The sequence below is a fragment of the Embiotoca jacksoni genome, unplaced genomic scaffold (assembly GCF_022577435.1).
Source record: "Embiotoca jacksoni isolate LCO1_2020_lvr unplaced genomic scaffold, fEmbJac1.0.p SCAF_19, whole genome shotgun sequence".
NCBI lineage: Eukaryota > Metazoa > Chordata > Actinopteri > Embiotocidae > Embiotoca > Embiotoca jacksoni.
The window spans coordinates 3,811,381-3,827,065 of NW_027185329.1; the positions used below are offsets into that span (position 1 = coordinate 3,811,381).

General features: G+C 40.1%; 1 protein-coding gene across 1 annotated transcript in view; it reads right to left on the bottom strand.

Moving 5' to 3' along the window:
- The window catches only part of LOC138200419 (contactin-associated protein-like 4), a 95,689-nt gene that overhangs the window by 65,896 nt on the left and 14,108 nt on the right, over positions 1 to 15,685 (bottom strand). Inside the window, exon 2 of the mRNA XM_069153056.1 lies at positions 14,401 to 14,511. Coding sequence (XP_069009157.1) covers positions 14,401 to 14,511 — 111 coding nt within the window. The remainder of the gene's footprint in view (positions 1 to 14,400; positions 14,512 to 15,685) is intronic.

Sequence of the window (15,685 nt, forward strand, 5' to 3'; positions counted from 1 at the left end):
GAGCTCTTTATCAAAAGTGTGCCCTTAAAACTTTTTAATCCCCAGCAGGAAATATTTCTGTTTTTTGACATCATGTTGCCTCAACTTTTTTGATGCGACAACAATAAATCACAGTCGCTTTGATGTGACTTTTTCAACACTGACACATTAATGTCAAAGGGAAACAGATCTCCGCAAAGTGATGTAAATGAAATACAAATATATGATGCAGAATACTTGTTGCATAAGTATTCACCTAGATGCACCTTTGGCAGCAATGTCAGCTTTGAGTCTGTACCAGCTTTGTACATCAAAACACTTTTACTCTTTTTCTCCCATTTTATATAAAGGTTCTTTCAAAAAAATTCAAAGGATCATAGTTTATTTTGCATTATATCACTGCATAGAAATAATATGTTTATATATAGAGACATAAAAGATAAACAACAACAACAACAGCCTTACATTAAAACTAAAAGGTTTCAGATTTTGTTTAAAATGATACGAAAAAGTAACCAACTTCACCAATCATTTTAAAAAGAAGTAAATTGGTTTGAAGTTTTGATATCCCCAGGTATCAAAAAACCGTCAGTTAAAGGAAACACTGATGTCTTATACTAAAAATATTCTTCTGTAATAGAAAGTGAGGAGAAAAACTTGGAGACAATGCAAACAAAGTGTTGATTATGCACCAAAGTCCATCAATGGTATAGTGAGAAAGTGGGCAGTGATTTGTGTAGAGATACTGAGAAAGGGAGCAAGGGCAAACTTGATTTCCACTCTTGTGTTTTTTCTCTCTCACCAAACAAATTAAACACTGCTGAACTCCTGGATTCCTTCTTTTCTAACAAGCGGAGTATTACATTGTCTCGCTTGTGCCCAGTTAATGTCCTGAGCTCAAGTTTCTAATTTAATCTTTTGGCACAGGCGAAAACTTAAATAAATGTGCATGGTATTTCAAAACGATGGCTCAGCAAAAAAGCCATGCGAGTAACAACAAAATAGCTTGGTTTGAACGATGCAAGATCTCGGTTCTGAATTAACCTCAATGAGCAGTCCGGTTAGAAAAAAGGAAAGCCGCCCAGAATACAACCCTCGGGATTCACACAGTCTGAACTCCAGCTCGTGTCATATTAGACAAAGCTTTTGTTTGTGTGGGTTTTTACTTGGGAAAATTAAACCTGTTGCAGAGGATGTGTGGATTGGAGAAGGAGACCAGAGAAGTGAAAAGGGCCAGAAAAGCAAAGCAAAGGAAAGAAGAGAATGAGAGACACACAGAGAGTTGTGCCTTAATACGGTTGCTAACCTTTGCAGAAACGTTGCCAAAAACTCACCCAGTTGCAATTTCATTTCTACTTTGGATGCTGCTGGCATACCCTGCTCAAAGGAGTGTGTGTTTGCATGTGTGTGTCATGTGTGTGTGTGTGTGTGTGTGTGTGTGTGTGTGTGTGTGTGTGTGTGTGTGTGTGTGTGTGTGTGTGTGTGTGTGTGTGTGTGTGTGTGTGTGTGTGTGTGAGAAAGAGAGGGAGAGAGAGAGAGGGAGAGAGAGGGAGCCAGAGGAGCTTTGGCCAAACCTGATTATGAAGAAACATGGAGGTGATGGAAAAGGCTGCTACAAGATAACGACACTTTGAATACTGAGAAGGGTGTGTGTGTGTGTGTGTGTGTGTGTGTGTGTGTGTGTGTGTGTGTGTGTGTGTGTGTGTGTGTGTGTGTGTGTGTGTGCATGTTTAATAAAAAGTGCTGAGTCAGGGAAAAGCAAATCCATGGTGCCCGAACAGCAGATGGAGGGATTTCTCCCCTACAGAGCGCGCACACACACACACACGCACACACACGATAAAACAGCCAGTCTGAAGAGCACTTGAGATTGTGTTGCCAAGGTGATGCCATACTGACATAAGGACAATACAAATCAATACCACAGACACACAGCTAAAGTAGACACACACTCTCTGCTCACCACCTCTATCATAAAGCCTCTTTACATTCAATTCTGTTGTAACGCAACCCACCGTGAACTCTATTAGGGTTGTGAAACAAAATGCGCTGGTGGACAGGTAGCAGTGTTGGGCAATGGTCGGTAATGTCAATCAGCTCGGTCCAGTGAATATAAACCTTTTCTCACAGCAGATGTTTTGATTTGTAGGAAAAGTGCAAGTAAATCGAAGAAGTTTAACGATGGCTCACTTCAATCAAGTGTCCTGGTATGAAACTCCAGGGTTGTATCCACAAGACCAGGAACTGGAAAAAAGTTATTAAAGTCACAGGTTGCTCCTGGGCTTTTCTTTGTGTCGTGAAAATAGATGATGGATTTCTTTTTATGGATGAGTTTGCCTCAAAATTTGACATTACTTTTTTACTTTTATGGTTCATTAATACTGAATTTACAATAATAAGAGAGAGAATGACAGCGTTCACGTCTATAATGAAAGGTTATTTGATTTGCTAAATGCGGTCTAACAAAAAGCCCCAATTTGGAATAATTCATCTGTTTATTTAAAAGCCTGCTAACATGCTAACATTTGGGCAAAGACCCCAAAGATGAAATGCTGCTCACTTTGCTGCAGACTTGCGGTGACTCATGCAAAACCTTTTTGTCTGCACGAGTATCTGTCTTATGCTAAATAAGAAAATGTTACCTCCTACCCTGTGATAGTCTATGGATTTGTTCACTATACACTGTAAAAGATACAGGCTAAAGTTGACAGTTTGCAGGTTGGTTCAGGTATGGGTGGTTGATCATGTGGGTGTGTTGTTTTTTTTTTTTTTTAAACTGACCTGTGTAATTTAGGATATTTTCAAATTGTTATGTATTATTGTGGAAATGACTTTATACAACACAAATTAAAAGAAAGTTTGTGGCTTGTGAAAAAGTTGTGCATCATGGTACACGCAGACACCTCCTAAGAATTACAGCGTGATAACAATCTAACTTTTGTACAATACTGTAAGTACAACAGCCCATTTCCAGCTACAGGTACACAAAGCCACACGGCTTACTTTCCTTCCAATCTTTATTTTCAAACCCTGTCTGCTTCTCTGGACTTCTGCCTGTTAGCTGATTGGACATGGTTGCCCGTTTTGACGACCTGCCTGCCTTTCTGACACAACAAGGATACTTTAAACTCCATGTCTTGTCTGCAGGTTGTACTTTTGAGTCCAATCCTTGGTATAATGGACCATTAAAACTTGTAATTATGTAACAATGGCGATGTAACTTCATTTTTCTTCCATTGAAAACACTTTATCTGGTGTGTAATGAGCATTTCTGTCTCAAGGGACACGTCTGTAATATTTTACCGTTTATTTCTTGCTGTAATTTATCAGACTAGCTTTCATGCACATTGTGCATTTATGAGTGCAGAAATGTATGCCCAAAACTGGGAAATATTGATCATTTCATATACACCAGATGAAAAAAGATATTTGGGCAGGATATGAGATAAAAGGTGCTCAAAACTTAACAAATGCTAGAATTATTAAAAAAATGATAAATACTTTATTCATATTTTTCATATCATCATGACTTTGACTGCCATCATTTATTTCTGTCTTAACGTAAAGTGCTGAAACATGCAAAAAACAAATCTCCACAATAAGCCCAACAAAAATTCAAGACCGAATATAAATATTTCATTCCCACACCCATTTCACATAGGTGTGGAATTAAAATCCTTTAGCTGTGTCTGAGGTCATCCTTCCTCTTGCTCTGCCTCCTGCTCGTTAGGGAAGCAGCTAAAGGCCACAGCTAATAAGTAGCTCAGTAACAGACATGGACGCTGACAGCACAACAGGAGAGAGCAGACACGCTGACCTTTACTCATTACAGCCGGACTGGAGAGGAAAGAAGCGACGAACACAGACAAAAGGAGAGAAAGAGAGTGAGAGAGTGACAGTGAAAGGCAGATCAATGGACATCTACAGGACTACAGAGGAGAAATTAGGAGGAGAGGGAGAGAGATGGGGAGAAACAAAGAGAGAGGCTCATCAACTGGAGGAGAAAGTAGAAAGAGTCTAAATGAAACATGAGAGGAGAGCGCACATATGAAAATCTGTGCGGAATAAATGATTCACCAAAACCAACATGTACGCACGAGCAACAAACCAATAGTTTGTGTCCTGCATGCCTGCCAGGCCTGATTCAGAAAATCTGTTGGTTTTCTCTCCCTAACTGCCTGTAATGACACCAAAGCTTTTCCCCCTATCTGTAAGGTAATTGAGGTTAAAGACAGGTCAGGAGCCGGACATTCAAATTACCACAAGACATTAAAATGATCAGGAGAGCATGACTTTTGGGGGCAACCGAGGAAACACCTTGCGAGGCCGGTGGGGTGGAGTTAGAAAAGTGGCTTGAATCCAGAAGAAAAATGTGAACAAATACTCCTCACATTGAGAATAAATTATTTCTGTGTCCTTGAACAAGATGCAAACCGAGAAGTGATATTCAAGGACAAATAGGTATTTGTTAGGATTCCAGGTGATATGAGGTGACAAATCAAAGGCTTATTTGTGAATAATTTAAATAAAGTTTGGCGGTGTCAAACAGTTTAAATTGGTCCAACAAACATTTGACCTGTTAAGAGCAGTGGAAACAAGCTGTAGGCACAACACCAACATTACTACTTATGCATCTTGTGTGCGCAACATGTAACTTAACAGGTGCAAATTTACTCTCCAAGTAGATGCAGCACTGAATCCAGCTCAGTGCACGGCTGGTGACCAGAGGAGCAGACCGGACTGGGCCAGCCTGACATCTCAACATAAAAACATTTTACCTTTACCACCTGTGCCGTTACAGTCAGCACTAACGTCTGAGAAAAGCATCAAACTCTTAAATCTGCAAACCACAGGTTGTTGTTGCTATCCCCAGTCCCCTTTTTAACCACTGAACTGAGCTTATTATGTTAATTTTAGCAAATTGTTTTGAACAACTTAGTTACCCTGACTGTTAGACTGTTCAGAGAAAAAGTGTGCCAAACATTTTCATTAGTAATGGGGTGTGATATTCCTCAAGAGGTAAAGACACACAGCTTTAATTGCTGTATTATGTTCACCAGCTAGTCACAATCTGTCCGTGTGTTGTTTGACGCTGAGCATGTGTCTCTTTACGACAGCTTTGCCACTGTATCTTAAAACTACTCTATGAGAGCAAGACGATTGAACCAGAATAGTAAAATTGCAGAGTGGAAACCCAAAACAACAATCTATAAGACACTGAAAGGTTCTGCAGAGCTGAGGGGAGCTGCAGTTTGTCACTACAAGCAACCTCTTTCACATTACATTTAATCATGTGATCCCTTGCTAATATAAAAATAATAATTATAGCCACTTTAAAATAGGGTTTATGTGTCTTGGGAAATATTTCAACACTCTTCCTTTTGACAAATATCTCTATTTCCTACAAACCCTTTATTTTATTTACAAAAAGATTAAAACAAAAAACCCTCAAATGTTCACACACAAATAGCCGTACTTGCCAGCACTGCTTCAATAAAAAGCCTGTGATCAACAAAATCGTAAATTCTCAAATCAAAACACGAGTATACAAGACGGAGTATACCAAGGACCAGAAATTCAATACCAGCTTGCAGTATTTTACAGTTTATGACGCAAAAATGCACAACAACTACAAAGTAACAATACTATTTTTTTTTTATATGATTACAAAAATAAGCAAATACAAAATTTACTGTTCACAAATTTGGGTTAATTTCTTAGAGAAAAGAGAAACTTGAGCTTTATACTGTTGTTTTCAAGGATCTGTATGGATTATCTGATGGAGACTGCACAGCTAAAATCAATACAGCTCTGATTTGTACACAGTTGCTCAACAGAATCCGATTTAAAACATAAATCTGTCTAAATTGCAGGATTGAGTGCAGAATGTTTGATTATTAACATGTATATGGACGTTAAAAAGCAGAATGTTTTTAAGTCCTGTGCTGATCTACTGAGGGACGCAGTGTTTTTATTTGCTCGAGTTCTCCAACAGGTCTCTTAAAAATTAGTGCATTCCTCCCAATGAGTAAAATATGTCATTGCTGCTAATCATACACGGGTTTATTTGGGCTAGCATGAAAGCATCAAAGGGAATGTTATTTTGGAGGCTTCCTCCTGGCTCTCTGCTAGGATACAGGCCAAGGACGTGTGGTGTCAGCGATGGATTATGACTTTTTTTTTATGGTAGCAGGGGTGGGAGATGGAACAGAAACTCAGAGATAGCAAGTTCAGCTCCCACAGCAGCAAGTTTGAGCCCATCAGAAACTGCAAGTGTTTTACAAGTGTCCTTGAGTTACTCATAATAAGAACACCATCTCAGTGGCCAGCCTCATTTTAAATCAAAATAAAAATCTGCATGAGTGGAACCACCTGGGAAACGTCCACATGCCACTGGGATCAGCTGAAATGTGGAGCAGATTTTAGTTTGGAACCTTTTATGGATCAACATACTGTGTCACTCCATGATATTTGATATGTAAATGGGAAGAAAAATCTGCCACCTTGTCAAATCTTCTATTTTAAACATACATGTAGCCCGACATGAGTAATAAACATGCTTGTCAAAACAACCATGTTGCTGTAACTTCATATTTTCCTCTCACTTTTAGCATGAATACCAATATCTCTGAAACAGTTTCTCCATGTGTTCATTTATGAACAAATAAGATTCATATACAAGAACAAAGGCATATCAGTTTAATATATGCTTTTGGCTCCTAAAACAGTCACTTCCTGTTTGCACAGTTGACTGCGTTTGATTGGAGGGCCATACATTTCCCAGGAACCAAATTATACAAACTCTTGTTAAATCCTTTGTTTGAACCTAGGGGGGGGGGGGGGGGGGGGTCACACAAAAACATATCCAGGTCTTACACACTAATACCTGCTGCAATAGAGTCCTGTCCTCCCAGTCTGTTTTGTAAATAATGGAGGCTAGAACACAGAGCCCATTCCAGCTATCAGTTTGCTTTTGTAAACCCACACAATAGACCAGTACCCCCCGGTGTCAGACACAGCCATGTCCACTTGGAGAATTAACCTCAGCTTTTGTCTCTCTTAATAAGACCGTAAAAGAACACAACATACTGCAGGCTATTTCTATCTTTTCTGTTCTAATTGCAATCTCCACCATGTTAGCGTCAAGTGGGAAATAGAAGGTGACACAACGCTTGTCAGGGCAATGGCTTCCCTAGGAGGAGCAGATGTGTGCAGCACACAAATGTAATGTTTGGTTAGCATTGGTGCACTGTTGTTCCAGCCAGTGCCAAGTGAACGAAAGGTGAAGACACTCAAGAGGACAGGAAGGCAACGATGGGATGGGAAAAAGGATACGGGGGGAAATAAAAGTCTCCCAAACTCAGAGGATCTCAAAATGAAGCAATAAGTCAGAGACAGCCAGGCAGAGAGACATACCAGTATGACCAGGTCAAGATTTGTAATGGGGACTGGGTGAGTTTGAGGAAATCTGAAAGGCTCTTTAAGGTGATTTGAGTGAGAGTCAACTTAGGAGATAAGATGTAGCTACATATATATATATATATATATATATATATATATATATACACAAGGCCTTAAAGATGCTGTTTTTAACATGACAGGTCACTGGAGTTCATGTGTGAAGAAAAATCTATGAAGACTTTAAAAACAGGTACAATGAAAACAGTTTTAGGGGGCCAACTGCAGCAGAATAAAATTAGGACTGGCCCCTGGAGACACTGGCTTTAGGGAATTTCAAAGCAAAGTGATAAGTATTGGGACTCAGACTAAGAGGGATTTTATAAAAGAGAACAAATCAATGAAGTCTGCAGTTTAAAGAGGCATCAAGATAACAAGTGTGTGACAAAGCTGATGGCAGTGTTGTACAGAAGCAAAAAGTCACAACATAAGAAGAAAATAGTCCACTTGTGAAACCAACTGAACCGATCTCGTTTCAACTGTTTACTCAGAAAATAAAGTGAAGTTAAACAGCAAAAGTAAGAATGATGCCTCATTACATCTGCACCTTACTTAGCTACAAAACTGGAAAACACACAAAAAGTCCTGTTGGTCAAAAGAACATATGAATTCATCATTTAACTTTACAGCCACGTTTTTACCTTCTATTTTTTTAATACTCTGTTAGCGTTGTTTTTTGGCTGCAGGCAAAAAAGAAGCACCAAAAACCCCACCGTGCCCAATCTGCTCAAAACCCAGTTAGAAAAACAGAGGGAAAGACTAACTGGTGAATCTACTGGAGCATTTACAAGTTTCACATATTTATCTCAAGAGTTGGTGGAGAAAAGATTTAAAATACACTTCTGGCTCCCAAAACCAATATGGCACCAGACTAAAGGCGTCATGGCTTCACTACTGTGGCTCTATGGGTCACGCCTACTTTGCACTTTCCACATCCATTGTAGAGATTCTGGAAAATGAGTAGTTGCACAAAACAGCGCATATCAGAAGTTTTTCAGAAGTTAACCATCTGCAACATCCGTTTTACTAACTGTATCAGGATCTTCATCAGGGGATACTTGCTTTCTAATCTAATCACATTGCTTATTCATCTACGAATACGCGGGGTGTTATTATCATATATTTCATTAATGTGACTGAACATAGTTAAATATGGACCACATATAGTTTATTAACAGCAGTAAATTGGAAGGTAGTCGCAGCATAAAAATGTGACTTTTAATGAGCTGTCATGGATTACCGACGCCAGCTATTTTCAGTCAATTGAGCGAGGGATGTAGAAGAAATACAGACAGAAGATGAGAGGCTTTTAGATGCATTTTGTCAAGCAATCAGGCAATATTTACCCATATAATTAGATTTATGGAGGGAGTGACTAGCTAAGATTAAGAGGATTTGAGTGGAGGAGCGATGGAATTTAACCAGATAAGGTGTTTAAGAGAAACATTAAATGGGCACCTGGAGAGGCCGAGGTGGCACATAAACATCACACCAAGATCAATACTCGATTCTATGTCTCTCTCCACATTGTTAATTTCAACCTACAGCCCCTCTGCTAATGTTATACCCCCTTTTTCAAATCTAAATTAGTATTTCCAGAAAATGATTACTGGGGATTGATGAAGTGTTCCCAGCCTATTTCAGCATAATTACAGTGGTTCTAATGTGCAATTATCAGTATGGCCCACTGCAAAACAGAAACAGTTTAGATGTTAAATACTGCCATTAACATTTGCCTATAAATGTTAAATGCTGTCATTAACATTTGCCTATAAGATGGAATGAAGTTATCTCAATGTTTTCTCGGCAGTCCAAATGGGGCTGAGTTAAAATTACAATTACAGCCGACCACACTTTACAAGAAGTGTCACAAGTAGATTGCAGGATATGACCGAAAAGGGTGAAAAACACAGGAAAGAAAAAGTTTAAAAGGAAGTTAAAAGGCGATACAGGAGGGAGAGAGAAAGGAATGGGAGAGGATGGAAGCAAGAATTAAAAAGTAGTGAGATTTTGGAGGGATGAGAACAAAAGCTGCAAATTGGGGAACACAGTCTGGAGAATTAAACAACCTAAGCCTTTTTTTTTTTTTTTTTTAAAAGAGGGTCTTTACTTAAAGTCAGATTTATTGCTGTGAAGCCTCCACTGTGATCACCAGCAGCTGTGTCTGAGCTGTCTATGTCACATACAGATTTCAGCTCTGTATCGCTGTATGCTGAAATTTGAACACAAGGAAGCAGCCAATTAGTATGGAACCCTGTGGGGAACACCCCTGACTTTTCTTTAGCTCCATAACAGCAACAGCACAAATATACATTTTTGGACTGACTCTGATGGTTATAGACTAAATTCTTACAGCCAGTTTTTCAAGAGCAGTACAATAACTGTTTCCAATGCCCTGTTTTTTCACTTCATTTTGGTTATTCCCACATCCCAGCTCTGGTCTCAGACCCACCACTGCTGCCTTATGAGTTAGAGAGGAAAAAGTCAACTTCACGACGGCAGTAACATCACAGCACTGACCAGCTTGTAGAAAGAGCACCTGCTGCTACTGTATTAACCCGTGTGCCTTTCAAAACCAGGCATGACTGACTTCATTATTTAGTATTTGGAATGTGCACCACAGACCATATTCTGCCTTGGAAACACTTTCTTTCAAGGACCACACAGTGTTATGACTGAAGCAACTTCAGCTAATGTAATTTTGCCATTTTTTTTTTTTTCAAATAATGCTGACCGCCAACGGCTCCTATTAGTTTTTTTAACTGACTTTTTAAAAATCTTATCCTCAACACTGCTTTTATTTTCTGCACCATAAACTCTGGGGAAATTAATGTGCAATCATTTATTTGCTTTATTGGCTTGGTCACTCAGATAAAGTCTGACCTCACATCAATATTAGCAGCCTTGTTATTTTACCCGTAGAAGCTGTTTTTGAATGAATGTGAGGTTGTGAGAAAATATTGCTCCACTAGTCCCCATGCTCTCTAGCAGTAAACAGTCCTCTTTCCCTTTTTGGTGGCAAAAAGCTTGCTCGACATGATGAGAACTGTTGCTCTTTGGTCTTTGAACCAGAGCCTTCTGCTTGAGGGTCCATGCTGAGCTCTGTCGATGCCCCTGTCTCTGGCCTCCCTCCAGTCTTTTCTGGACTTCCAACTGGGTGGAGAGGAGGAGCAGCTCTCTGTGCTGGGGTATTTCCCAACCAAATGAATTGTCCATTTTGCACCAGTGCATGGCACTTGCTTCTCCTATTGCTGTTGGCCGCCTTCAGCGGCCAGTCGAAAAAGTATATATACAGTGAGGCACAACACGGGGAGTGGAGGCAGCACTCAATGCCTAAATGGGATTAACAGGCCACCATGTGTGAGTAGTCCATCCAGTGCCAGTCCCTTTATGGGCTGACCAGTCAAGCTGAAACTAAATGGCGGCAGCGAGTGCTGAGGAGGCAGGTGGGAGCTCTGCAACCTTACAACCAACCTGTTCTGATTCCCAGGTTGATATCGGCTCCTTTGCTCTAAACAGACATTAAAACTACTTTGTGATGGACAGTATGCTTTAACTGGTCTTCACTTTTCACTGTCCCTATTCAGTGATGACTCCACCTTGTGAAAACGAAGAGGAGCTGATGCAGAATCCTGAGAAACCACAAGTTGAGAAAACAAAAGGATGCTATTTTTGTAGTTCCTCCCTATATTTGACACATATTGCAGATAACTTCTGGTTCCCAAGCATAGTTCTCAAGAATATCTACCCTAACCCTGCCTGGCTGAATTCACACATTGTGAGACTGGATCAAAGAGTTCAAAAACTGTTCTTGCTGTGTGTGAATGGAGCACGGCACCGTGACATGCACGGGGCAGGGATAAGATATAACCTTTATGATAATGTATTCGAAGGTATGTTGAGTGCTGGTCTGGCAACATCAGCGATTTCTCCAAGCACCTCAAGCTTTGAGAAGAGAATGCACATCAAAATTTGTGTCAAATTTGTGGGCAACAGAGAGAAGTTGCAGGGAGCCAAATCCGGTGCGTCGGGGCGGTGGAGAGCGAACATTGTGTTGTTGCGGGGGGAAAAAAATGTATGTTATGTGTTATGAGCGGGCATGTTGTCATGTCGGAGAACCCAAATGCCATCATGCCACAGTTCCAGACGTTTTTTTCGTCAGACACCTCAGAACATCAGAGGTGAACTCGTGTTGCGAGTCTGACCCTGGGGGATGAATTCAAGGAGCACAACTCCACAAATGTCAAAGAAAAGACACTTGGTTGTCACGGTGTGCAACACTGTTCACATGCAACAGGAGCAGTGTCTTTTTGATTCACACTTGTAAATAAAGACACTCCATATGCTATACTATATCCAGTAAGCTGCTGGAACTGGTCCAGCTGAGTGACTGACTATATTTCAGTGACACCTACAGACCCAAGAAATGAGGACAATAATTTCTCTCTCAAATTAACTTCTGCCATGTGTTTACTGCCAAAACTGTGCAATTAAACTTATTCAGAAAACAACATTCTGCAGGCTCATCTTTCATATTTCTCCAAGTTGCTCAAATGATTCTATTAGTGGGAGGAAGAGACAAAGAAATCCTAGACTCCCTGATGAGTCTCTGTTCTGGTACTGAGCTCTGTAAATGCAGAAAATGCAAAGCATTGCCTTATAAAAGCTCCCGAACGTGCCCATCACAAAGCCTGCATCGGCGCTCCCTCTTGAATTTTTACTGTGGTTGGTGAATCACAACTCAGTTTTATGACCTTATTGAGAGGAGGTGGCCCTGTAGAGTTCTTGATGTACTAGTATAATATAAATCCAATGCACTTCTATCTATCTATCTATCTATCTATCTATCTATCTGTCTGTCTGTCTGTCTGTCTGTCTGTCTGTCTGTCTGTCTGTCTGTCTGTCTGTCTGTCTGTCTGTCTGTCTGTCTATCTATCTATCTATCTATCTATCTATCTATCTATCTATCTATCTATCTGTCTGTCTGTCTGTCTGTCTGTCTGTCTGTCTGTCTGTCTGTCTGTCTGTCTATCTATCTATCTATCTATCTATCTATCTATCTATCTATCTATCTATCTATCTGTCTATCTGTCTATCTATCTAATTTAAAATTGTGAGTCGTGTATTATATAGATGATTAATGATCCTTTTTCTTTTTGTCTCCATCTCCCTCTCTTGGTCCCTGCAGCCACCATGCAAGTATTTCTCAGGCTGTGAGAACCCAGCTCAGGTCTACCTTTGATGTTTTGTGCTCAGCGTCCTGTAGAGAGACGCAGACTCTCTGCGGCACTGAGGGGAAATGCCCCACTGCCACCCACAGAACAGAACATAGCTCAGTTAAAAAAAAAAAGAAAAAAAGAGTGAGATTCAGTCAAGGGACATCGCTTTTTCTCGGTCTGTTCCCACCAATTCACTGGCCTGAAGGTGATTCTTGACAGTTGATGTCAACAACTGACCAAGTGCGAAAAGTTTAAAGCAGCAAAAGGAAAAACTTTTTTTTTTATGGATAGCCTGTGCGCCAAACCCCTACACTGTTCATACTTTCAAATACAACTTTGAAAAATGGAAAGGTCATTGCTGTAAGGGAAAAGGGTAGAAAAGAGTGATAACCGTGCAGCTTGAGCTAACAGGAACCTCTTACATTCAGCCCTTTTTGACCAAATAGTTCCAGGAACTATAGAATGATTCCTGTTTGCATTTCCACTCCATCAAAAGAACTCTAAAGATTAGACAAATTAGACCAGTGAGGGATTTAAAACACACAAACACAACACAGCAGTGGAAACAACAACACAGTGACACCCTGATGTTGTGTTACTGTTTGCTGCTGTGTGTCTCTGATGTTTGAGTTGAATGTAGAGACTGAAGGAAAAGGTGACATGCAGTGATGGGAAGTCATATTTAATGGTGATTTGTTTTAGCTTTACCTTCCTGTGAAACATCAGGTTTTGAAATTACTAAACAAAAAATGTTTCACTCTCACTCTGACATTATTACTAGTCACACTTTCTCCTTACGGTGATTCAAAGTTGATGCGGCGTCTGTGTTTGACCAGTCAGCAACCGGCCCCGCAAAATGTGCTCCATTAGATCCATCAGTTCCTTGATCATTGGAAAATATTACCTCTGAAGCAGGAACACCTTTACATTGAAACTACCATACAGGAACTAAATGTATTCCCTGGTTCCTCTTCAGGAATGCAGGACAATATCATGGGTGAAGATGCAACTTTGAAAAAAAAAAAATATATATATATATATGTGGTTGCAAGGCCAGTTCAAATGTGGTATACAATGTGGGGACATGATATACATGGAGCACACAAATCCAGCCAAATAAAACAGCAAACCTCCATGCGCTTCCATATATAGCCTACTACAACCAGGGGTGTGCATACATGGATACATTCCACACACTAGAAAACATGATGGCAACCTGCTAACAGCAGGAGACGAATGACTTTGTTTGCAGTGTTTGGCTGGACAATATGGAAAAGTCAAAAAAACAAAACTATGCGCAACCTCTTAACAAGATAGTGTAATGCAGTACAAACATCATTAAATACATATGAAGCACGAAACAATGATCTAATCCTGCAAATAGAGATGATTAAGACGGTCAAGTTTACCAGACTAAAGTGTTCTATGTGGTCAGCCAAATAGATTATGTCCACAAGGTGACAAGTCAAACAAGAAATTGCCTCTTAAACTACAGTGAGTGAGCGCTCCAAAAACACATCCAGCTTTATGTCCAAGGACTTTACGGCTATGTTAGATTAAGTCTGGGTAATAAAGTCCCACTTTTCAAACTTAAAACACTCGGGTTTGCCAACGTGTATAGATCCCCAGCTTGGATCAGCTCAGTCATCATTTGTGATCATGTCCGGGGCGTTAATCTGTCACAACCCATCACTGCAAGCAGTAAGATATTCAAGTTGAACTATAGTAATGAATGATTCCTCACCTTCTCTCCTGTTGACCTTAGCAAAGACCGGCCCATGGCTGCTGGAGAGCTGCGTGGAACTTCTGAAGGATGAAGGTGGCAGACTGGACACCAGCGGGCTGTCACATACTTCTGTTGATTAATCACACAGCAGAAAAGACGGAGATCAGTGTTTAAAATCATAGATTGTTTCATTTAACCTATAAAAATAATGGAGGCTGAAGGTGGTTTTCTCCTAATTGAAAGATTAAACTTGGATTCCCCAACACCCAAAGCAGACGTAATCGCAGGTTGGAGTAGATAATGGGTCATAAACGGCCGTTGCAGGAATAAGACAGCTCAGTTTCCTTGGAGAAAAAAAAAGTCAGAGGAGACCTTTTTGTGCCTTGTGCACTTTCTGAATGTCAAGGACAAGAAATGGAGTCAAGTAGAAATTTAAACTGAATTTGTGACTCGTGAACAGTAAGTATCTGCAAAAGAACCACTGATACATTTGCGTAAAAAGACTGAAGTGCTTATTTTACATTACGGGTGACTATGATGCGTGTTCACATTATGCTGATGCACAAACAATAAACATAAGAGGGCTTCTGAGACTTTCTTGTAAATCTTACATATCAAAATCAAAATAAAGGATACAAGTATGGCAATGTTAAACATGATCAAACACCTGAGAACATCGATTCAGAATTCAATATTCTTCTCAGTTACACTTAATTTTTTGTTTTTATATGAAACTATTCATTCTGCCAGCAAGTCCTGCATTTCTGATTATTTGACATCTGCTTCTTTAACTTGTAATTACTGGTGCTAACCAAATGTGAAGCGGCTGCTATATATCGGCCTGGTGCAGTCTTCAAACGGGGTAGTGCAGAAACACCAACGTAGTGATAGTTTACTGTGTTCCCAAGAAGAGCCCATTTGAAAGCCCTCCCACTCTTGAGCTATTCATAACCTTGGACCTCACAATTCTCTGCATGTTTGTTAAAGTTTTCAGAAATGCCAGAGGTCATGAAAGTAAATGTTTTGTTAGGTTAGTTGTATGGAATTTTTTTCTTTTCTTTAATAATATGTAGGAAGATGTTGATGTTCCCAACAGCCTAATCCTCTCCTTCTGTCATTACGCCTTTTAATTTCCTGCATTGCATTACTGTTAGCTTCTGTGGCTTTAGGACAACTTCCCTGTTGCTGTTGCTTTGCAGTCGAGTCCTCACGGCTTAACCAGCAGAACGCCGAGCCTACTGTGCACACAACGTCCCCACTTTCTATTCACAAGCTTACAATTCCCTTTGAAGGCGTGCAGCAA